We start from the raw sequence: 25203 nt of genomic DNA, 5'->3' as shown, positions 1-25203 counted from the left end.
CTAATCCGTTTACATTAAGTTAACTGCTTGTGAAAGGCCCACCCTGCTCTCAGCCTGCAGCCTGAGAAACATCTTGAAAAGCAACCTGATGAGATCGTCCTCTGGGCTGTAACTTGGATTTCTCTTTTTAAGGAGTTTAATGTGGATTTGGGTGCACGCGCGTGAAAAGTTGGGGGGGGGGAGAGAGAGAAAAAAGGGAGAGAGGTGAGGGAGGAAGGGGGAAAGAGAGAGGGAGGGAGAGGGAGGGAGAGAGAGAGAATGAGAGAGAATGAAAGCGCCTCAGAGTTTTGCTGGCTGCTCCTCCCACTAGATACAACCTCCTGCTGCCTCTGTCTGCAAAGCAGCATTCAAACACTTTGACTTGGCGTGTGTGAAGTGGGGAAGAGAGAAAGACTGAAGGAGGGAGAAGAGAGACCAGCCACCTAGGAGAGTTCAGGGCAAAAGCAATCAGTTCCCGTAGTCCACTATCCAATTCTTCTCCTTTCGATGGATTTTTACAGACTGAGAAGGAGCAAAAAGCAAACAGGTCTGGAAAGTTGGCCATGAGGACTGCCCTGCGGTTGATTTCTGGGGCAGTTCTTTAGCGAGGGATCGGGACTTCGAAGCCGACTCTGCGCGCACACACACACACACCAACAACACACACACACACACCACACACACACACTCGCACCTCATACCTTCAGCCGTATTTAATGGTAAAGTATTTAGTTTGGATCCCCAGCCCAGTCGATCTCTTTATCTCCCCGGCGGGGGGAGCGGTGCGAAGGAGGAGAGAAGATGCATGTGGTGTGGCTCAGCCAAGGGACCCCCTGCCTTTTGGTCCTCTGGGCTCCTTTCTTCCTGCTGCGCTCCATCCTGGCGGACTTCACCCTGGATAACGAGGTGCACTCGAGCTTCATCCACAGAAGGCTGCGGAGCCAGGAGCGCCGGGAGATGCAGCGGGAGATCCTGTCCATCCTGGGCCTGCCCCACCGGCCCCGGCCCCACCTGCACGGCAAGCAGAACTCGGCCCCCATGTTCATGCTGGATCTCTACAATGCCATGGCAGTGGACGAGGAGGGGGGCGAAGAGGGAGAGGGCTTCTCCTATCCCTACAAGCCCATCTTCAGCACACAGGGGCCGCCGCTAGCCAGCTTACAGGACAGTAACTTTCTCACAGATGCCGACATGGTCATGAGCTTCGTAAATCTGGGTGAGTGCCTGGGCACCGTTTGGGCGAGGGGCGGTGAATGCACAATCCGCCCCAGCGGAGGTGGGGTATGTGTGTGTGTGTGTTTGGGGGGGGGGGAGAGCAGAAGTTGAAAAGCGGGCAGAGGAGTGTCTGGCGGGGGGTGTGTCTGTGTGTCACCCCCCGGTGACAGCAGTAAAGGGGGCGAGAGGCCGGCGGGGTGCATTGTTTATGATGCAGGTAGGAAGAGAAGGTAAAGGGAGATGAGGATACGCCTTCTTTACTCTGATAAAGAGAAGGGGCCGAGAGGGTCCCAGGCAATTCAGTAGCAGGGGCTCCATTTCGGCTTCCCGCAATCAGACTCGTATCCCGTCCTGTTGCTTCCCCAACCCACTGCCCCAAAGCCACACACCTTTCTCTCCAGCCTGAAGCCTCCTCTGCCCCTCCCCAGAGCCCCAAGCGGGCCTTCCCCCCTCGCCCCCCGGGGAGGAGAGCCGAAGCCTTCTGCGGGCTTTTTCTTCCTTGGGCCGTGCACCTCCGAGAAAGAGGAGAGACCGGGACCGAGCCGGGAGTTGCGGCACAGTTCAAAGACAAGGCTCCAGTCATGTGAACGATGAGAGCGCTAGGGGAGCTGCAAATGGACAGATCCCAGTAGATGGGGGAAGCCAGCCTCAGCTAGATTTAAAGGGCCGAGCTTGGTTAACCTGTCCTAAACTGATCCATCTCTACCTCCCCCCACCCAACCCCCTAAAAGATCAGTCTCCCCCTCCCACCCCCCGCCAGTCCCTTCAGGTCCGTCCTGGGACCCAATCGTGGACAGTGGATTCACTTTTTCCCACAGGCGCACGGAAGGAAGAAGCCTTCCTTCCTCTGGCCGCATAAAGTGCAACCAGTTCTTTTGCATATCCAGGCTCGGACCTCCTTAATTGAACCCTGCGATCCCAACAGATTTTTGTTTTCTTTTAGATAACACGTTCCCTTTGACTCATTCGGCCGGATTTGAGTAAAACGTTGCCATTGCAAAATGTTCTATTTTAAATAGGTAATTATAGGTTGGGGCTGCCCGGATCCATTTTAAGCACTCATCACGTGTGGCCGGGCAACCACCAAACGTACAGATTGGGACTCTCCAAATGGTGAGACCGAAGCTGAAGGGCAGTTTGGAAAACGGGCACCAGGCCCGCTGTGCACAGCGCCCGCCGAGGGTCTGCCACGGCCCGGGGTTTGCGGGGCAGAAGCCCGTCGGGCCCTGTGGCAGTCGGCGTGCCGGTGGTGGAGCCAGACCCCCTGGCATCAGCTGCTCTGCATCATAGGATCTGTAGTCCACCCCGTCCTTACCTCTGGCCCTGCTTGGCCAACCTCCCCCCGCCCCCTCAGCTCCATTCCAGCCCCCCAGATTCCCTCCTCCGGGAGAGATCGCACCCCATATCAGTTGGCCGCTCCCCAAACAATTCCATCGCCGAGACCTACTTTGCTCCTTAGCGTCAAACATTTAGGGAGCAAAATGTAGAGCCGGTGAGCAGATATTTGCTTTCAGAGATAACAGGGACATTGAAATCAGTGTACCCTATGGCTTTTTACATTTTTTTACATATGTAAGCTCCTGCCAAAACCCAAACAAGGTAAGAACAAGTGATTTAAACTAAGAGATTTCTTTTTGAGGTTGGAATACGGAAGCTAAATCAACACTGCACCTGAAAAAAGTGGAACTTGGGGAAAGGGCAAATAGTTAACGTTTCCCTTCCTGATATATTTTCAGAGGAAGAGTTGTCTTTTTTTTTTTTAATTAAAGCCAGCAAAGCCTCCTCAAGCACACTTTCTAAAAATAAATAGTGTTGTGTTCGAGCCTTTCCATGAAAGTGTGAGGCTAGAGCTAATCTTCCAGAGGTTGTACAATACCCAGTTTAAATAGCATCATGAGTAGGAAAGTACAGTATCCCAGGACTCTCTTCAAAGAGGATTGCAGGCAAGTACAAGTAAACTAGACAGGTCACAGTGCAGCATTAAAATCCTGACTGGGTCCATTAAAAAACCATTTGTTAAATCCTGGCTTTTGTAGTCAGCTCTGAAAGTATAAAAGTGCCCTTCATGCAAAATGCTCCATTATATTTAATTGCTGTCAGCATGGTCAGTCATTAGTTTGTGGGTAGGCCAGATCCAATGGTTTTATATAGACAGGTGGAATTATTACTAACAAGGCACTTTTGAGAGGTTTATCTGTGCTGTTTTGTTCCCTTGTCAACGGTGCATGCCAGGACGAGTTTAAAAAGGACACAGATTCATAATGGCTTTCTTCCTCGGCCGTGTACACCTTTCATCCCATTATAGTCATACTTCTTTCATCTTTAAAGGACAAAGACTGGTTTGTTTGTGAACTTTTAAACAAATTAGGGTAGCTAGTGGCTATTGTGTGTATATATATATATATGTATACTCGAAACAGTACTGGCTGTAATATGTACAGTTTATGATCAATTCTTAGGGAATTAGATGATCTATTTTGGAGCAGATGCTTTTTTTTAAAAAATGAAGACTTTCTACCGTGATTCCATTTCAAGTAGAGCTGAATTGTTAGGTGAAACCTGAATTAAACTGTGGCCCAGTTTGGTAAAAGATAGGCTGTGGGAACCGTATTTCAAAGGACGACGTCTATTATCACTCCAAGGCAGCAGATGCAGAAAATGTCATAACGTCACAAAACGTCCCGAGGAGGATATGTCTTCCTTTGGCGATATCAGTTGCTGCATTATTGCAGGCCGTCTCGAACTGCGTTTTTTTTTTTCCTTGCTGTGTAAATGCAGCAAATCGAGCCTTTTCTCTCAGTGGCAGTTTGGGGGGATTCTAAGTTTTTTGGCTGAGGAGCATAGAGGAGTAAAGCGGAGGAGAATTTACAGTCAAGTAACAGCTCAGGGATTCAGGATTTCAGATATTTCCTCCTTAACAAAGAGTCTGGCACCAATTTTTGTAGGAAAACAGAATATAACGTTAGACGTAGTTAATTCATGTTCAGATTTTAATAAGCCTGGATATCGGAGTTATATAGTGTGGTCTGTAAACTGGTTTGGATTAGCAAGATCTGGACTTCTCTGTGTAGACTTAATTTCAGAATTCAAAACAGGCTACTCACTAGAAAACAGTCCCTGCGGCTGCTTGCAATTTGTTAGCTGAGTCCAATTGGATGTCCTTACTATGCTTTACTTGGTAAACCGGCCCATTTCAGAATTTTTTTCAAAGGCCCAAGCATCAGAGATATGGGATCAGCGATGATCTCCAGTTGTCGATTATAAATGAATTAAAAATTGTTTAATCTTTGTAAAAGCAAAAGGAGAGAATAGAAAAATTAGTCACTTTTGGAATCAGCACATAAAAGTGGCTTTTGTTCATGTAAATCAAGAAGCTGAAGAGCCCCCAATTTTATTTCATTTTATACCATCTGGCGAATCTTTTTGTTGACAAGTGTTTGGCATAAGGAACCATCCTTTTGCCCTTTAATAACAGGCTTTACCACTGTAGGGTATTAGAAAAAGATTCTGTAACAGTTTAAAAATTTCCTTCAGGGAATACTTTATAAAGTGAGCATGGGCTACAGGCATTTGCAGCTGTAACCTGGCTTGTGTTAAAATTTGGAAGGGGCTGCACTGCATTCCAACACACTGCAGGCCTTCATTGGTGTGCAGCCAAAGGTTAATATAGATGTCACACAGTTTTTCTGTGGCGAGCCTTAGATATAAGAGTACACATACAGCTGTGTTTTTAGTAACCCTTTCATAATCACTTCTTTTAAACCTCATTTTCCTGCTTATATAAATCAAAGATTTTTCAAGGATATCTGACCTGGATTTGAACTTATTTGATCTTCCACGTATTTCCCACTTGAAACAAAGCAGATTAAATCTTGAACCAAATGCCAGCTCAGGATCACATGATTCGGTCCCTACCTTCGGCCAGACCGTCGGGTTTTCTTAGCTAACGCACTCGCCGCGGTCCTCCTGGCCGGGGCCAGTCCGCCCATAGGTTGAGCGAGACAATAAGGGCACAACTGACCGTCTGGGGCAAGGGAAAAGCAGCTCCTGGGGGAGATAGGATGTAACTATGGCCACGTGCCGAAATGATGCATTTCTGACTTGGCCAGGGACCGAACAACCAACCTGCGAGCAAAGGTCCGACGGCCTTTCGGGGTTACTGTTCCTCCTCAGTTACTAAGTAAGTTCCTACTAAGTGATGACTCCTTAAACCTGAATGTCTTACCGGAAGGCCCTGTTTTGGCCTGCCGGAGGACTCTGAGTGTCTCTTTGCATTTTCCCCCTTGATCCACTAGGGTTTGGCAGGAACACTTAGCAAGGGGGAACAGTGACAACAAGAAGCTGGAAACATTAATTTCTTAAAAAAGATAACTACTGAGGCCCAGTTGGGGTTGTTGACAGGCTTCTTTTATTCCGGACACTGTTATGCTTTACTTTAATACATTTTGGCAGTGTCACTGGGGTTAAGGCTAATACAGGGATGTGTGGATCCTGTCATGTTATTGTCAGAAGGAATGTGGGGATTAGGTTTAAAAGTGGTGGTGGGTGAGTGGTGCAGCTGTGTACACTTATTATAAAAGATTTAAGTCCCACTGGTAAAATCAATATATTAAATTGCAAGAGCCCCTGTTTTTAATTAGTTTAAATCAAATATGTTGTTAGTGCCATTATGTCTTCTGTTCTTACAGTGAGTGAGCAAATACCAATATTTACACAAAAACTGTTAATTTGTGTGAAAATGATAAGGTATTTGGGTTTACATATCCAAATTGCTCAAACTTGATAAATACCAGCCCTGTGCCGAGTGGAGGGATGAGGTTACTCGGGCAAATGAACCACGAAGAAAATATTAATGACAAAAATCCAAAGGGGATATACTTGGGGATGACCAGTTCCAGGAGAAAGGAGGGATTAAGTGTTTTGGGTGTTTTGTTTTTGTTTTTTAATTCCCATCTGACAACTCTGCTCATTTCATAGGTTAAGTTGATCTGAAAATGGCCTGGATCAGGAACAGGAGGTCAGCCCTTAAGGAAATCCCTCCAAAATATTAATTGAGGGTCATTAATTCATCATTTAGTCTTTCATTTAAAATATATTATCCCTTTCTGAGAACTCCAAAGAAATATGTTTGCAGCTGTTTCGAGTTGAAACCCCAGTTCCAGTTCTAGCAGTAGACAAGGTCCTTGCACTGAGTGAATCAAGGCACAGTATTTTATTACTAGGCTTCAAATAGTTTTCTTTCCTAATCTTGAAACTGTTTATAGAGGAAGAGGGTTTCTTTTACAGCAAATGATCGCAATGTATACCCACTTCCATTATGCTGCCTGCTTATTATTAGCAGTTGAATCTGTGTTGTTCAGCTGCAATTGAATTCTGGTTTTTGTAACAAATAGTATTTGACAAATAATATTTGACAAAAAATGTGACTTGATATTTCTTAATACAAAACAGATATTTCATCCGGTTTTAACCTTCCCTGATGAAAAATTGCTGGTATCAAGAGTTGAATAGCAACACAATTCATCTCTCTAAGGAAATACAAAAATGGGAGCATTTCTGAATTTGAGGATTATTCAGAGGGCATGAAGCTTGACACATGCTTATGTAAAAATTCAGATTAGCATGCTGGTTTCTCTTCTTTCAACATTTGTGTCAACTGCATGTTGAGCGCAGTGAAAAGCCTTTTCTGATCCAGTTTGAGTGGCTTGAATTAATGGCAACTCGGAGACTACAAGTTTTAGTGTAATTGCTTTATTGTTTTGGAACCAAGATGCTTATAATCTGGTTCCTGTGCAAACATGTTTAACGTGTGTTAATGTGTTTCAAAACCAGACCCTCTCAGCAAAATTCTGCTTTTCATTAATTGACATCAGTAGCATGGTACAGTATTTCAAAGAGCTGGCCAAATATAAACTGTGTTTCTAATTTCCTTACTTTCCTGTGTTTGGAATGCCAATGTTAATTTGTTCCCATGGAAGAGTGAGAGCTGCCAACCACAGTTTTATATAAATGGCTTTACAGTGCAAAGCTTCCAGCATTAAATGATGTTCAGGAATTTCCTTGTCCGGTTTTATGACATTGTGTACCTAATCCTTTGTGTGTGTGATATTGGGATGCTGCACCCGAGAGCCATAACTGATCTTCAGTGATGGAACTGGAGCTGCGCGATTTTTCGGTGTGACTCCATAAGACTCTCAGCTAGTCGTTTTATTGATTTTTTTTTTGCCTGCCAGTTTTTTATCCGTCAGGTGCTGAATAGTTCATTTGCTTGTGTCTCCCTGACAGCTGGGTATTGACTTTTCTTGAGTGTCGCCGGACCTAATTTTGTGACTGCTCTTACTTCCGCCTTGATTTATTCATGCTTTAAAATTTCAGGTGTCATTACCCGATCTAACGATATTGAGATTAAGCCACTTTGATTTAAAATATCAACCAATCGTTTAAAAAGATCTGAGATACAAACTAAAAACCCCAGACATACTTAGAGGCGAAATAAGGAAAACTCGGGTTCACTTGCATTTGTTTCAGTTCTTATTGTAATTTTTAAAAGCTCGCTTTTGTTATAACTTGCATTTAACATGATGGAGAAGAACTTTTTCCCTTATGGGAGACAGAGTTCAAACTGACCTTCCTTGAGTGTAGTTCTTTTGATGAATGTTTCAGTTTTGCATCTCCCAACTTTCTCATTTTATTGGAACAGGTGCAGTGTCTACCATCTGTGCCAGTGTTATACTATAACAACAAACAAAGTGTTGTTTTGGTTCAGTGAATTTAGAAGCCCCTCGAGAGTAAAGAAATGAAAGAGAAAGAATGTAGAAAGTGCCTAGCAAAGGAAAGGCACTTCAAATAATGTGCTTTGTCACTCAAGTCTTCTCATAAATTACCTTCAACTATTTCCAAGCTGTTTGAAAAATTCTACCCACCAAGTATTAAGTTTCCATGCATCTTCCGAGGTCATATGTTATGCTTTAAACATCTTTATCTTCCAGGGCTAACTTTCAGGTTAGAATCTTTTGTTGTCTGTTTTAATTAAGTTTGGCCGGTCAGTAAAAACTTTCACTGTTTTCAACAACTAAAGCTCAATATTTTCAGGTACTGAACTTGAGTTGGCCTTTTCTGTACCTTAACTACTTTTTCAACTTTTCTTGACGAGAACAGTGGTATCTTTCACGGTATTTGAAGCACCTACCATGTGTCGAGCACTGTTCCGAGTACCCGGATACATGAAAGTTAATCAGGTCAAACACAGTCCCTGCCCACATGGGGCTCACGTCTAAGTAGGAGGGGGAGTAGGTATCGAATCCCCATTTTGCAGTTGAGGAAAATGAGGCACAGAGAAGTGAAGTGACATGCCCAAGGTCATATAGCAGACAGTGGTGAAGCCGCGATTAGAACCCAGGTCGTCTGGCTCCTAGGCCCGTGCTTTATCCACTAGGCCACGCTGCTTCCCTATTTTGAAACAGTTTAGATTTTAGAAGTAGCTTTCTAACTAAGGCTCCAACATTTTTCCACCAATTCACGTGCACGAACATGAGTGCTCTCTTCCAGTGCAAGTAGCATCTTTTTAATGCAATAAGGCAGTTCTTCAACTGGATAGTATTTACTGCTCCTGTGGCTGGAAAAAATAAGACACGAAACCTTTCCAGCTTTTTTTTGACAGAGTTTAGTCAATTGCCTGGAAAGGTTTACAATTATAGTGCCTGAAGAGCTGGGTTGAGATCCTTAAGGTGGCAGGCTATGCTATCATTCTAGAAAAACACATGAAATGATTCTTTAACAGGTGATGAGTGTTGTGAAATGTGGGGGCAGGGAAACAACATTCCTATATGTTGGATCTGATCTCAAAATCATTAGCATTCTTGTCATTTTTATTGAAGAATTAAAAGGGTTTAACCCATGCTAAACACAGTCTCCTGGAGAAAGGGGAGTTAATCATTTGATGTAACCGGTAGAATGACTTGCGAACTATTAATAGGGAAACACACAAAAATATAGGAGTGTCATTTATTGTCTCATTGCAGATCTTTAAAATTGTAGCCACTAACATCTGATACTCCTTATCCATAACCCATCTAATCTTCGTTTACCTTGTAAGTTCTTATGATTCCAGTTTGAAACCTCAGTCCTCCCTCTCTTTTAGTATTAATAATAATTGTGTATTAATTTAGTATAGTAATGATAATAAATTTTAAGTGCTTACTATGTGCCAAGCACTGTACAAAGCACCGAGGTGGATGCGAGCAAATTGGGTTGGACACAGTTCCTGTCCCACAGGGGGTTTACAGTCTCAATCTCCATTTTACAGATGAGGTAACTGAGTCACAAGGAAGGGAAGAGATTTGCCCAAGGTCACAGTGCAGACAAGTGGCAGAGCTGGTATTATAACCCAGGCCCTTATGACTCCCAGGCCTGTGCTCTATCCACTAGGCCACAGTCTTTTAGACTGAGATATCCATATGAAACAGGGACAGTGTCCAATTTGATTATCTTATTTTTACCCCAGTGCTTAACATAGTGCTTGACATAATAAGTGCTTAATAAATCATTACTATACCAAAGCAGCATGGTCTGGCTAACAAAAAGTGTTTCCTAGCATTCTGAGGAGTGTTTCTCTCTCTTTTTCGGTCACTCGTTTTTTCTTCCTACACATCTCCCTTTCTTGTGTCTTTGCCTACCTCCCCCTCTGTCTCCTTTATGTTGAGCATCCACATTTTTACTTTAAATATGGCAAAGCAGTATGGTCAGAGTAAGATAAAGATGACATTGTCCTGTTTAATTATTCGCCTGCCTTGAAGCAGAGATTTGTGCGGATGATTCAAGGGGCATCTTCTCCAAGATGCCTTCCCAGACTAAGGCCCAGTTTTCCGCATCTCCCACTCCCTTCTGGGTTGCCTTGATTTACTTATTCCCTTTTCTCTTCCCCCATTCACCCCCAAGCCCCACAGCACTTATATATATATCTGTAATTTTATTTATTTGTATTGATGTCTGTCTCCCCCCTCTAGACTGTGAGCTCACTGTGGGCAGGGATCGTCACTGTTTATTATTGTACTGTTCTTTCACAAGTACTTAGTACAGTGCCTAATAAGTATAATTGAGTGAACGAATGAGTGATTTTTAGAAGTCCCTTTCAACTCTGTTTTTCTATGTTTCATATTCTTTTTCTCTGCCTTTCCACACATTCAGACACCCACATATGCACATGTACAAATGCATACCAACACACACACACACACACATATTTTGCTTTGTTCAATTTCCACCATTTGAATTGCTTGGAATTCAACATTCATTCAGAAAAAGGACTTTAAAAATGGAACGGTCTCATAATCTTCATAGCGTAATAAATGTTATAGGCTGCTGGTTGGTTGTTTCCTTTCAGAGGAAACAATAAATGAACCTAGTTGCATTTTAACTACTTTACCACTTAACTCTTAATTGGAGTTATATCCTCATCATAAACCAAAGCAGAGAACCAAAAATAATCTGTACTCTCTCTCATTGCGGTTCATATGTTCGCTGTTTTTGGAAGTCTATTCTAGCTGGGTGGCAAGTGATTTCTTGAATCAAGATACTGGAAATGGAAGTGGAGGTTTAAATCTTTGTTCGGTGTGTTTTTTTTCTCCCATTAAGGTTAAGTGAAAAAGTGGCATTTCATGTTGATGGTGTTGGTTTTGTTATTTTATGGTAGACTCAGAATGTAAGCTTCCTCTTGGGATCACTGGTACTTTGGACCAACACATTCAGGTATCTGGGAAATGAAGACAGAAATAAGTGTGAGGGTAATACATTAATAAAGAGATCTCAAATGGAAAGTCCATAAGCAGACGAGTATTATCTTTAGATGGCAATAGTACTTTTACATCACATTTTCCCCAAGGATGTTAAAGAACTTTGAAAGCAAGCACCATTATGCCTTAGCACACCTTGAAGAATTAGGTCATAAAGTGACCAGCCCCAGGCTGAATTACCGCTTGGCTGCAGCTACACTGGGAAATGGAGTCTAGGCAAGGGTGTACACGTGGTTTTAAAACTATTTAAATAGGTGCTGCTGGTATGCTAACACAGTTTTATCAAGCAAATGCATTTCTAATGTGCATATGTAGGGACTTACAAAAAAAGCAGTTGATTTCAGATGATCCTCTCAGGGTGAAAATGGGACTCTGACCTAGGAGTGGAGAAGCTAGCTAGTGGGGTTGGGGGAAGATGTAAAGGGGGGCCAGTAACCAATGGTCCAAATGTATGTGTGGGAAAAAATAAAAACTCAGGAGAGTTGGGGCCGAGAAAAGAAACAGAATTGTTCATAAGAGAAATATAGTTGAGACGGACACTAAGAGAAACCCTCATAAAGACATAAGAGTGATCCTCAAGAGAAAAAAGATAAGAAAAACTGATGTTGATGCTCAGATACCCAGACAGTTCGACACATTCCTCACAAGAATTGTTAGGAGCACTGGGCTGTCATATTTTTCGACTCTCCTCTCCCTTGGACCTTCTCTCTTTCCTTCTCTTCCCCCAACTCCTCCTCCATATCCTTTCTTTCTCTCCATCCTCCTTCTTCTTTCTCCCCTTCATCTCCTCACCTCCTCCTCCAGCTCCTCTTCTTCCTTCATTTCCTTTTTTGCCCCCATCACCTCTTCCTCCTCTGCCCCCCTTCACCTCCTGCTCCTCTTCATGTTTGCGTCCTTTTTCTTCATTCTCCTTTTCTTTTTCTCCTGATCTTCTCACTCTCATCCCCATTCTCTCACTCGCACAATCCTTGTGTGGGACAGGGACTGTATTGGATCTGATTATGTTGTATCTTCCCCAGAGCTTAGAACAATGCTTTACATATAGTAAGCGCTTACCAAATATTCTTATTGTCATTACTAACTTCAGAGGGGAAGGAATATATACTATTATACTATTACTCTGTCTATCTTTATCTTCTCCCCGCCTTTCTCCTTTTCCCCTCTGTCCTGTCAGAGCAGGGCCCATGTTGAAAGTAGCCTGTTTTAATTAGAGGGGAGGAGTTTCTCTGTAATTGGTGTTGAGCAAGACCAGGCTGAGTTGGCCCCGTTCTCGAAGCACCAGACACTGATGTCCTTCCTTCTTTCCCTTTTAGGTGGTTAGCAGCAGTAGCAGAAATCCGGTCTCTTGTCTATGTGGGTGATATGAGGTCCATTTTCTCCAGTATTTTTGTAAAAACGCAGGACATTTCAGTGCCTCAAAAATCACTGTGACATTTGCCTGCATTATATGTGTGTCTATTTTGACCTTTGGTGACTTTAAGAATGGAGCTGTCGGTCAATAGTATTTACTGAGCGCTTACTGTGTGCAGAGCAATGTTCTAAGCGCTAGTACAATGGAACAGACATATTTCCTGCCCAAACGAGTTTACAGTCTAAGGACTGTAAGTAGACTGTAGTAACTCTAGACTGTACAGAGGGAGACAGACATGACAGACAAACTGTATAATCTACAGGTGGGCCAGGCTTAGATATTTTACTTTTTCCATTTACAGTCCTTGAATGGGAATAGCAGGTGGAAAGAGGACAGAACTGGGACTCAGGAGACTTGAGTTCTAGTCCCAGCTCTGCCAATTACCTGTTGTGTGAAGTTGCATAACTTCTCTGTGCCTCAATTTTCTCATCTGTAAAATGGAGACAAGGTAACATGTCCCCCCCCCCCCGCCCCTCTTAGACTGTGAGCCCCTTGTGAGACTGAAACGGTGTCTGATTTGATTATCTTGTGTCAACCCCAGAGCTAAGCATAGTGATGTAGTAAGCACTCAAGAAATTCCATAACCATTACCCTAGCACTTCACACATAATAAGGGCTGAATGTAGATTATTATTAGCAATAGTATTATTTGTATTCCTATTTATTCCCCCAATCATTTCCCAACAGGTAACTTATTATAGCTTTTACAGAGTAACAGAATGCTCAACATTTGATGATTCTGTTGACTGAAAGGACTTGCAGTTCCCTGACCCTGAAAGTTCTTCATAAATAGTGGTTGAACATGATGATGAGCCAACTGGGTTTCTCTAATCCATCCTAAGTGAGCAACTCATCTGAGCCCAAGAGGCCACGGTGTGGGGGTGGGGGGGAAGAATGCCTATTTTCCAATCCCCAGATTACTAGTCTCAGGTGCAGCTCTCTGGTGTGTATACTTCCCTCACTGACTGTTTTGAAATCCCAACCAGATTGGAATGTTGATAGGAGCTCTGTGCACAGAACAGTGCTTTAGAGTCCCGTCGTGAGGATCAGAGGATGGAAACCATAGTCTGTTTTCCTGCAGAGCCTGGATCTAAGGCCTTATTGAGCTTCTTTGACCTAAGAGGTTGTAGGTCTTTATCAAATGAAAGGAAAGCCATCTACTCTACATTGTATAGTGAGAAGGGGTGATCAGGCTTATGAGCGTGTATATACCCCAGTGCTTAGCAAAATGCCTGGCATATAGTAAGTGCTTAACATTAAAAAAAATTGAGAAACATAGGTATGATTCATAGCCCTGATTAGCAATGGAACTTCATCCCTCATTGAGAGGGGGTTAATAAAGTATATTGGATTAAATGGAGCAAATGCCAGAAACCAGTAAGTGCTTTGTTGTCAGTTGCTTGCTTTTATTCCCCACCCCCTGAAATCCCATACAACATAACACTGATGAATTTTCACAACTTTCAAAATATAGAAGAATTCAGCTCAGCTTGTGCAAGTCATTTAATCTATTGTTTCTCTAACTGCAAAATCTTGGCAGGTTAACACTTTCATTCAATCAGTCGTATTTATTGAGTGTTTACTGTGGGCAGAACACTGTACTAAGTGCTGGGAAGTACAATTTGGCAATACTATTTGCTTACTATTTGCTTCAGTACTATTTGCTTAGAGAAGCAGCATGGGCTAGTGTACAGAGCATGGACCTGGGAGTCAGAAAGACCTGGCTAATCCTGGCTCCGCCATTTGTCTGCTGGGTCACCTTAGGCAAGTCACTTAGTTTCTCTATGCTTCAGTTACCTCCTCTGTAAAATGGGGATTAAGACTGTGAGCCCCATGTGGGACAGGGACTGTATCCAACCTGATTAGCTTGTACCTAGTACAGCCTAGTTCAGTACAGTTCCTGGCACATAGTAAGCGCTTAACAAATACCATTAAAAAAACAACCTTTTTCAAAAAGGATATCCACTCCTGTTAATGTTGGAGGTAACAGTCCACAGTATGTGATCAACAAATAGTAACCAACACTTCAGTTGGAACCATGGGGAAGATTGTTTTAAAGAGTTTTCTTGTTCTCCTCCAATCAAGCTACTCTGGTCTCCAGGCTGAGCATTAGAGAGGAATTTTAACTTTAAAAGACTTCCTTTACCCTGGTTAGATAGTCTTGAACCCATAAGGATGGTAACCCAGCCTCTGCCCCATGGGGCTCGGGATTACACCAATCTACCTCCAGTTCCCTTTTCAGTGCTTAGTACAGTGCCTGACACGTAGTAAGTGCCTAACAAATGCCATAATTATTTACTGCAAATGTTTTAAGAATTAAGGTGAATACAGCTTTTAAGTGATTTGAGTTTCTTAGAGAAAAGATGCTCTGTGTATTCAAAGTACAATGATTGAACTAATACCGAACTCGGATAGTATTTGTTTGAATGATCATGTTGAAGATGGCAAGTTTTTTTTTAATGTTGAAAGCAAGTTAGGAAACTCTTGCCAATTAGATGTCTTATGATTTTTTGGGTGGTCACATTTTTATGACAATACGTTTTACCATATTGAACATGTAGGAACCAGAAATTACTCTTGATACCAAGATGGCTCCTTCACAAAACAAAGAGCCATTTGGAAATCTGTTTCTCATGTTCATTATTATTTACTGTAATTTACAATAAGCATTTCTAATTTAAAAATTCACTTTATATTTTATGTGCTTGGTTTTTTAAATTGTACTGACATTAAAACACAAAGGAAGAAGACGTGCAGTTAGGGTCGTTCTGATACCAGAGAGTCTTGAGATAGAGCAAAATAAAATTAATACAAGATTTCAAAACAGAGATACTGTTTCAGCAAAGTATCCCCCTGAAGTGTCTATTCGACATTAGTGCAAATATATGCACATTCCGTTTACATAAATAAAACATTTGAAGATTCTATCAAACAATCTCTTTGTTTTAAGTGTTGCCAATAGATGCACAATGAATACATATGCTTTTAAAAGACTTTTATTTTGAACACAAGATGCAAATCTGTGGTATTAAGGAAGGCAGAACAATCCTTTTTTTTTAGCTGCACCTGCATCTTACTGCCTAATGAGTTTAGCCTGATGGAATCCAGACCTCAGGAAGGATTATAAATTCTCATTTGATTTCATTTGCTTCTAAAATACCTTAAACCAGCTGTACCAGTCTAGAATCCGGTCCTTCCAGGCCGATTTTGCAAATGATGTTTAGTCCTCTGCTGTATTGGTAACTTTATGCTGTCCCTTCACAGTAATAGAGAACAGAAGCCAAGTAGATGGAAATTCAGCTAGCTGAAAGATAATTAGAGCAGTGAGAAAGCAGACATCCTCACCTCATTGGTCCACTTGTGTTATTAAAGTGCACTAGGCCTGATCACTTTTGCACTGAACTGCATGTCGATCAGTAATTTGGAGGAAACGGAAACACTAACCTGGCATTGCAATCGTACTACGCCCAGTTTTCTAGAAAAATTTTCTTTTTATAAACCCTCCCAAAAGGTTGCATTAACTTTAGTTTTAGTGTCAGATGGAAGATCTTTTCCTTAGGCTTTGAGAGTTCTGAAATTTGTTTCAAATGGGAAAGGGAGGGGTGTTTATCCAGTGATTGGCAGGGCCCAGAACATTGTGGGCAGGGAATGTGCCTGTTTATTGTTATAGTGTACTCTCTGAAGTGCTTAGTACAGTGCTTTGCACCCAGTAAGTGCTCAATAAATATGATTGAATGAAAGATATAGGCGCTCATCACAAACATTCTCCTTTAAACTGAAGTGGTAGCATGTTGCATCGTGGAACTCGAAAGGCACCCTGTATAAAGAGAGGCAGAGCCATGAGCCAGAGATTAATCACTGGTATTCATTGAGTGCTTACTATGTGCATAGCACTGTTCTAAGCCACTTGGGAGAGTACAATCCATTAGTGGTGGTAGACTTAATCCTTGCCTTCAAGGAGCTTATAACCTAGTCAGGGAGACAGACATTCAAATAAATAACAGAGAGGGAAAGCAGCAGAGTATAAGAAAGAAGTGTACACAAATACTGTGGGGCGGAGGTGAGTATCAAAGAGCCTAAGAGGTATGGTCACAAATGCAGGAGTGACACAAAAGGGAGGGTGAGTAGGATGAGGAAAAGAGAGGTTAGTAAGGGAAGGCTTCCTGGAAGAGATGTGATTTTAGCAGGGCTTTGAAGTTGGTGGAATAGTGGTCTATTGGCTACGAAGTGGGAGGGAGTTCCAGGTTAGAGGAAGAACCTAAGCAAGGGGATGACAGTGAGAGAGACCTCAAATTAGCCTGTATTCCGCATCTCAATTTACAGATAGGAGCAACTCTGACTCCGGGAAATTAGGCTTGAGGGTTCCCTAGTGAAGTTTTATAGCTATTATTTTTATTGTAGTCTATAGTCTCAATGCCAATTGTGTTTTCAACTCTGCAAAGCATGCTTACTTGTGACTACCACAGTCCCATTCCCTGAGGGCCCGAAGCCCAAATGGCCTAGACAATACAATTAGAACAGGAACTATCAAATGAGAAGGTGATAAAGTCTCAGGCATTTTTCTCCCTCTTGTTTTCCTCTGCATTTTCATTTTATTGAGTGTCTTCAAAGAAGTGAGGTTTCAGGAGATGTCAAAAAAACGGAGGTGGAAGGGGACAATATGGCTATGGAGTGGTGCATTTAAAGAGGAAGGCCAATGCAGGCAAAAAGAAGAGGAGACCTGGGGAAGTAGTGGGGTCTAGTGGAAAGAACACAAGCCCAGGAATCAGGAGACCTGGGTTCTAATCTCAGCTTCGCCCCTCGCCTGCTCTGTGACCGTGGACAAGTCACTTAACTTCCCTGAGCCTTAGTTTTCTCATTTGTAAAACAAGAATTCGGTACCCGTTCTCCCTCCTACTTAGAGTGTAAACTCTACCTGGGACCGAGCCTATGTCCGACCCGATTAGTTTCTATCTACCTCAGTGCTTGGCACATTGTAAGTGCTTAACAAATGCCATTAATATTATGGTTATAATTACTTAGATAATTTAGGTCAAAATCACCCCTTTGGGTTTTTTAGTGGTATTGTTGGGCTTACTATGTGCCGGTCACTGTACTAAGCTTTGGTGTAGATACAAGCTAATCGGTTTGGACACAGTCCCTGTCCCACATGGGGTTCACAGTCTTAATCCCATTTTACAGTTGAGGTAACTGAGACACAGAGAAGTGAAATGACTTGCTCAAGCTCACCCAGCAGACAAAGTGGAGGAGTAGGGACTAGAACCCAGGACCTTCTGACTCCCGGGCCATATTCTATACATTATTCCATGCTCCTCCTCATGTCAGTGAAAAAGACAATCTTGAGTCCCAGTTTCTCCAGAGTTGCTGCCCGAATTAATCAGACTCTCAGGATAATTGCCCAGTTGTCTACTTGATGTTCCCTATGGAGTTGAAGCTTTAGTGAGCAGCAAGGCTTTGGAGTGGGAGGGGATAAAGAGGGGCTGAGCCTACAAGGGGAGGGAGTGCAGAGGATAGGATGAGCCTTTCCATGAGTATGAGAAGAGAGAGGTGTGCAGCAAGTTGTTTAGGATCAATTGATAAAATATGGAGAACTAAAAATGTGTGTGGTAATGGCAGAGAAGAAGGAGTAACCCCTGGCCATTAGGAATGGACAATGCAGGCTTCTTGGGCCACTATTCGTGGTTATTCCAAGAGCTTGTGTGTCCTTTTAGAAAATTAATCACCTCTCCTAAGGTCTCACTTTTCATGACTGTAAAATGGGCTCATTGATGCTATTCAGGGGAGTAGGGAGGCTCCATTCATTTTTTTGGTGAGAGACGGAAGAATCTTCAAAGAATCAATCCATTACGTTTATTGAGTGCTTACTGTGTGCTGAGCACTGTATTCAAAGAAAAGTACTGTGTTCTAATTACTGGGGGTTTCTTTGGGTTCAGTATTCTTTTCCACTTGAGCTTAGAGTCTTACTCAGTAACATTTGAATCTCTTGGGTAAAGAATTTGCCTCAGCTCCACAGATAATTAAACCCATCTTTCCCCGTCCACCCCCACCCCCTTTCGTTCACTCACAATGATAATATTGTTCGGAGCAGTGCTGCACACATGTTGACATTAAAGTGTTTAATCTTGTGGTACAGTATTCCATTATTTCCTCTTGTACATCTGTGCACGATAGAAAACGGTTTGTGCCGAGGGCCCTGTTGACAAAGGAACGGCTAAGGCTGTTGCCTGGTTGGGCTGAAAATGTCTTTCCCAGGTGCCATGGTGGAGCGGAGAGGCCATCCTTTTCCATTCAGGGCACCGCTGGTATTAGCAGAGTTGAACTTCTAACAAGGAGTCAGTGTTTGGAGGAGTCCCACAGGGTCGCCATTTGATTCTCCTCTTGGTGGTCATCTGGGCAACGTTATCGCTGGGTTAAAGGGAAAATAAGAACATTGGAGCATTTCCCTTTACCCACCTCTAGAAAAAGTCATCTGCCCAATTTTGAGCCTGGTTCAAGGGCTTTTGGGCCTGAAGAGGTTTTCAAGCTGTCAAACATATGGCCACTCTGGCTTCAGAAAAAAACAACAATCATTTCCTCGGCCTGGGATGGGGAAATGAGGAGACCCAGGAGCAAATGATGGCTTCTTGCTTGGCGGGCTGTGTCTCCCCTGAGAAGAACCTCCCAGAGTTTTAAAGAGGCTGCATGACAGAGGCTGAACAAGGTGATAGGAGACATTATTGACTTGAAGAAATAAATAACAACTCCCAAGTCTTCCTGCCAGCAAATACAATTTTGCAGACCCAAATCCCAGCTATGTTTGTTTTGCTTTGGGTTTCATTAAATACTCTAAACAGCCATTTTTCAGAATGGCTGGACAGTAAAAGTCAATCAGAGACCACAGTTTCGTCCAAAAGCTGTATTAGTAGTGTTATTAAAAGAACATTTTCACCTCAATTACTCCCCAAAATAGGACTTTTGCTCTGTTTTCCAGAACTCCCAATTTATAGTGTGCCTTTAGTTGCTTTTTCAAGCTGCCTAATCTCAGCATATAAATCATCTAGTCAAGAGGTTTGAATGAATGAAAACTAATCATTGAATTTCACATTCCCAAAGCCTTGTGGCTATAAATCCCCCATGACAGTGGTCTCAGTAACTCTTGCTGTCAAGCGGGTCGAGGAGGAAGTCTATGGCTGAGCACACCTAAAATGCCCGAGAGATCCAGCTCCCAAGCTGCCCCATTTGAGTGCATCCATGTGGAGAATGGAAGTCACCAGAGGAGAGACTGCCAGGGAGAGGGGGCAGGGAATGTGTTTGTGCTGAGTGCTTTCACAGCCCATCTGTAGGAAACGACTGTTAAGACTTGCCGGATCATCTTCCAACTTCCTGTCCTAGGAAATTTCAGGTCCTATTCAGGTGATGCCTGGAATCCTCAACAGCCGGTGTCTTATAACCATAAGCAAAAATTTGGGATGTGGGACCAGTTGTAAGAGGTAGGGCAAGATTGGTTTTAACCCATCCGGGGCAATCGGCGCTTAATACAGTGCTCTGCACACAATAAATACTCAGTAAATACCACTGACTGATCGAATGATTGGGTAGGAATAAGGGAGAATGAGAGGAGAACAGCAAAGAAAGAAATGGGCCAAGCACTGTGCTAAGAGCTGAGGTAGACACAAGATAAACAGATTGGACACAATCCCTATCCCACTTGGGGCTCATACTCTAAATAGGAGGGAGAACAGGTATTGAATCCCCATTTTACAGAAGCGGAAACCAAAGCACAGAGAAGTTAAGTGACTTGCCCAAGATCACCCAGAAGGTAAGTGGAGGAACCCAGATCAGAATCCATGTCCTCTGACTCGCCGGGCTGTATTCTTTCCAAAGTAAGGGCAGGCATGGTCTGGGCTGGTCTGGGCATGTGGAGAACTGGGTTATTGGGCTGACTCTTTGACTACCTTTCCGTGTGCCCTTGGGAAAACCCTTTAGTTCTTTGTCCATTGAAGGGAAACAGCCCAGAGAGCTGACTCTTTCATGCCCTTGCTGTGCGCCCTTGGGAAAGTCCCTTAACTTGTTCTGTCCTAGCCTAGTTTCCCTTCTGCAAGATAGGAATAATAAGATTTGCCCCCACCTACCTCACTGAGGAGGTTGTGAGGATTAGCTAGGCAATGTTTGGAGAATGCTTTGGGTTCTCTGGAAGAAAAAAACACCTAGATAAATCCCAGGTTCTGGAAGGAGCTAAATGCAGGGAGATAATGCTGTTTATTTTCTCCCATCCATCAGCCCCGCAAAATCCCAAGCAGGAGAAGACTTCCAAATAAGAAACAGATGGATCGATGAAAACTGTATCCATCCTCCCTCGATCAGAAACTTCACCATCTTCACAGGCCCTACCCTTTCTCCCAGAGACCTTCCCCTTTCCCTTGGGCCTGTGAAAACCATAAGGGAAGTAGGAACAGGAGAAACCCTCTCTCCTTTCACAGAATTCTTTAACAAACTGCTTTCCAGAACCTATCTTGTGCTTGAGTTCCTCATGGGCAGATTGGGCCTAACCTCCTCTTTTTTATCCTGTTGGATGTGAATAAATCCTGTTAGTAGTTAAGATAGCAAAGCATACATGACTGTCTTCTGAGGGCTGATGTTGTTTTAGGACCCTTCTTCAATGATAAAAATGTGCTTATATATGTGGTAACTAGTACAAAGCAAGTTTGTGAAAAAGAGCAATAAATAAATTAATTAATTAAACAATTCTTCCTGAGCTCGGGAGAGAATAAGCAATGTGAACTTGCCTGTTCAGTATGCTGAAAACCGGTGCCTAGAAATTCATTCTTGAAGCTAACATAAGAGAACTGGGAAGATAGAATGGAATTATCATGGCACTCCTCTTCCCAAATCCACCTTCCCCACCCTGAAGTACAACTCCAGCTGGATTATTGCGTGGCTTGGACAACAGTGAAAGCAGAGTGGTTGAACGTAGACCGCCTCACCTATTTTGGGCAGAGTCTAAAGATATGGGAGCAGGAAAGGTGTTTATGGAGCAGGATGGTGTTGAGCTCAGCAGGGTGTATTTGATATGGTGGAGGGTGTTCTCCTTTGCTGGCATAGGAAGTAATTCGAGCAGTAGTTAGTGACAACATAGTTACTGAAATGTTTCCCCAGAGAAACAGTAGGTGTACCACTGTGCTGAATGTTATTGGCAAAAATCAGGGTTTATGGATACGTAACAAATGAGCACAGAGCCTGAGTTTATTATCCCCAACATGTTCATCCACAATGATTTTTAAAACTCAATTTTTGTAATTAAAGGGTAAACCCAAAGTGTTCTTCTTATGCCCACCTCTGTTTCCCCTCCTCAGCATCCATTTGGTCACAGCATTCATTAGCAACTGTAGATCCACAGAGCCCATGGAATCTAATTTTCACATTGGTTGATACTTGCATCCCCTTTGGGCTTCACAGACCTTTGGATAAGTGACTGTAGTTGGTCTCCCCAACTGTCTTATGGTTTATAGCTTGCTGCCCGGTGGTGGTGTTCTTTGGAGTCCATTTTCTTTGACTTATCTTTTGGTCTCAGGAATTCAGGCCCTTTAATCTTGTTAAGATTAAAGTCCTTTGCAAATCCCTCCCAGCCCTTTTGGAGGGGGAAGAGAAAGCTGCTAGCTTCCCACTTTACATTCCTCTTCATGAGGTTATTTTATTTTGAAGATGAGAAGCAATTTTTGTTTATTGCATTTCTGACAGAGTCATTATATGACCTAGTATAGACTTGTATAGATTTAGTATAGTATATAATAAGACTTAGTATAATAAGATGTGGTAGGATCAGGAAGGGCCTACAGAAAAATGAGATGTTTTATTTATGTGTCTTAAAGGTTGTATTTGAATTTGGCAGTGATGATTAAATTATCTAGATCAATAGGGTCTATAAATTGAATTATTAGACCTAAAGTGCAGCAGTTTACCCCACTGCATTGTTTCCATTTCTTAAAGAGCAATTTTGTCCTCTTTACATTCACATGTGAAATGCAGTTCAAATGCAATACTACTACTACTACTGCTCTTCTACTTTTCTATTCTTTTCAATCCAACTTTTTTAGCACATTGTCATCACCACTCATCCCCAGAAATGAATGAGAATTGCTAGAAAGTTGAAGAACTTTGTACATTGAAGAGAAAAATGGTGAATATAAAGTATAATTTTCTTGAACAAATTTGAGAGATGAAGTTTTGTCGTTTAGAGAAGTGGCCAAATATTTGCAAATGACCTTGAAGGCATGACAACATTTTGCTATTTGGCCTGCAATTTATATTTCATTTTCACTAGGTGTTAAAAAAAAATCGACCCAAGTGGGTGTTCCAGTGCAAATGAAAATATCCTCTGCTGAAATTATTTTTTCTCTAAAAATGCAGATTTGAGCTTGTAGATGTTGGCTATACAGTCCTCTAGAATGAAATCTCATTGTGGGCAGAGAATATGTCTACCAACTCTATTATATTGCTATATTGTACTTTCCCAAGTGCTTAGTACAGTACTCTGCACAGAGTAAAAGCTCAGTAAATACGATAGAATGAATGAATGAATGAAATACAATTAATTGATTACATCTTTGGCATCAACATCTGTAACATCACTCAGACAACTGCCCCAGACAAGTGTTCAGTCACCAGTGCTAACGAGTTCAGGTATCAATCCAGGATGACTTTTCTCTTGAGTTTCACTTGGCACCTTGCATTACACCACATTGTGTCATTCCCATAGAGAACAAAAGCGAGGTGTGACAGAACAATGAATTTACTCCAGTGACTCTTTTCGTGCTCTTTAGTGCAGAAAGCAGGTGCCTTTGGGGGAAAGAAAATGAATGTCCAAATGAAGGTTAATTGATATGAATGCCAAGAATATTTGAAGACTAAATTACTATGTATAATTAATTATAAATTATATATATCATATATTTGATATGAACATTCACGTATAGGCATATGGGCTTTTCTGGGTCCACTGCTTTGAGAAGGAAGTTGTAACTCCAAGTTTATTGCCAATCGTATTACCTGTAGTCGGTTATTTCCCTTCCTCTTCCTCCATTTACCAGACTTTAACCGGAAAGTTATGCGACTAGAAAAAATATTCCAAATTAAATTTTTCTCCTGCGAAGGCCTGGTTTTCGCAGGAAAGGTAGTCGGACTAGTCGGACCCTCCTCTCCTGAACCCTCTTTGCTGTGCTGACTGGAGCGCAGTAATGTTTGGAAGAAAGAGAAACAAAGCAATCAAATCATCTCTGGCATACATTTTCAAAACCCCTGAAGGGCTGAATCCAGATCTGTTGGCCCTGTGTTATCCAAACTGCTTATCCCAACCATGAATGCCATCCTAATTGTGATATGCTACTGCAGCCTGAATCAATAGGCTTGCAAGTTTCTGAGACTTGTTATGCTAATTGCCAAGACAAAGGGCCCTTTCTTTCTAAAGTATCCCCGGGTCTGTAGCACAAGGCATGGAGATTCAGCTTCACCTCACATTTAACACCTAATGACCTATACTTGGTGCACTCAGAAATGGCACGGTTTCCAAAGTTGCCTCCTCAGGCCAGCCGAAGTCTCCTGAAGGTTTCTATCAATCCATCATTAGCCGTTTTAACTGAGCACTTACTCTGTGATGAGAACTCTACCAAGTGCTTGGGAGAGTATAATAGAGTTAGTAATCAATCCGTGGTATTTGAGTGCTTGCCCTGTTTGTTCTGAGCACTGTGCTAAGCACTTGGGAGAGTACAGTACAGTCGAGTTAGTAGACACAGCCCTTACCCTCAAAAGCTCACTGCCCAGTGGGAGAGACAAATATTAAAATAATTACAGATGGAGGAACTATTAGAGAATAAGGATATGCTCATGATTGCTGTGGGGCTGGGCTGGGGTGAGTATCAGAGTGCTTAGGCGAAGCAGAAATGAGAAATGAGGTTAATCAGAGAAAGCTTGTTGGAGAACAATCCCTGCCCGCAAGAAATTTAGAGTTGGGAGAATGGGGGAAAGACAGACTGAAATAAATGATCTATCAAACACATTTACTGAGCGCTTACTGTGTGCAGAGCACTGTATTAAGTGCTTGGGAAAGTACAGTATAACAGAGTTGGTACACACATTCTCTGCCCACAAGGAACTTTAGATGGGGAGACAGACACGAAGATAAATTCTGGCAATGCACTCAAGTGCTGTGGGGGAATTATAGGTGGGGGGAGCGGCAAATAAGTAAGTGCTGAGGGTGGGAGTGAATACCCAGGTGCTAGGGAGAGAGGGTTCGTAGTGCATAGGTGATGCGGTAGAAGGGGAAAAAGATTAATTTAGTCTTCCTGAGCATCACTTTCAGTCCAGGATCCCTATCCAGGAGACAGCATTACTGCAGTCTTGTGTCCCCAAAAATCTGCCCTCCTTCACCATGACCTAGTCTAAATCCTCTTTTGACAACAAGCCATGGAGCCTCTGCCTGCCCTCCCCCCCCCATTGCCTCTCTTTATTGCTGTATTGTCCTTTCCAAGTGCTTAGTACAGTGCTCTGCTTACAGTAAGCGCTCAATAAATACCATTGAATGAATGAATGAACTGTTCAGGGAAAGGCAGTCTAATTCTGTGCTCCTCGGAGCTAGATCATGTCTGCTGCAGCAGCACTTCATAGGCCCCCTTAGATTTAGGGCAACAGCAGCTGTTCCTCTGACTGGCTGTAACAGGTCAAAAATTGTCGACATGGCCTATTGTATCAGCAGGTCCCCACCCATCTGAGGTCATCACGGCACCAAGGAACCAGTTCAGTCTTAGTCAGGGAATGGCCTGGATTCCAGAAACC

General features: G+C 42.7%; 1 protein-coding gene across 1 annotated transcript in view; it reads left to right on the top strand.

The window, feature by feature from the left end:
- Positions 1-304: 304 nt before the first annotated feature.
- Positions 305-25203, top strand: part of BMP7 (bone morphogenetic protein 7) — a 79383-nt gene continuing 54484 nt past the window's right edge. Inside the window, exon 1 of the mRNA XM_001510274.5 lies at positions 305-1195. Coding sequence (XP_001510324.1) covers positions 781-1195 — 415 coding nt within the window. The 5' untranslated portion in view covers positions 305-780. The remainder of the gene's footprint in view (positions 1196-25203) is intronic.

Source organism: Ornithorhynchus anatinus, chromosome 8, assembly GCF_004115215.2.
Source record: "Ornithorhynchus anatinus isolate Pmale09 chromosome 8, mOrnAna1.pri.v4, whole genome shotgun sequence".
NCBI classification, from domain to species: Eukaryota; Metazoa; Chordata; class Mammalia; order Monotremata; family Ornithorhynchidae; genus Ornithorhynchus; species Ornithorhynchus anatinus.
The sequence above is the reverse complement of the archived record's forward strand: the minus strand, read 5'-3'. Positions and strand labels throughout refer to the sequence as shown.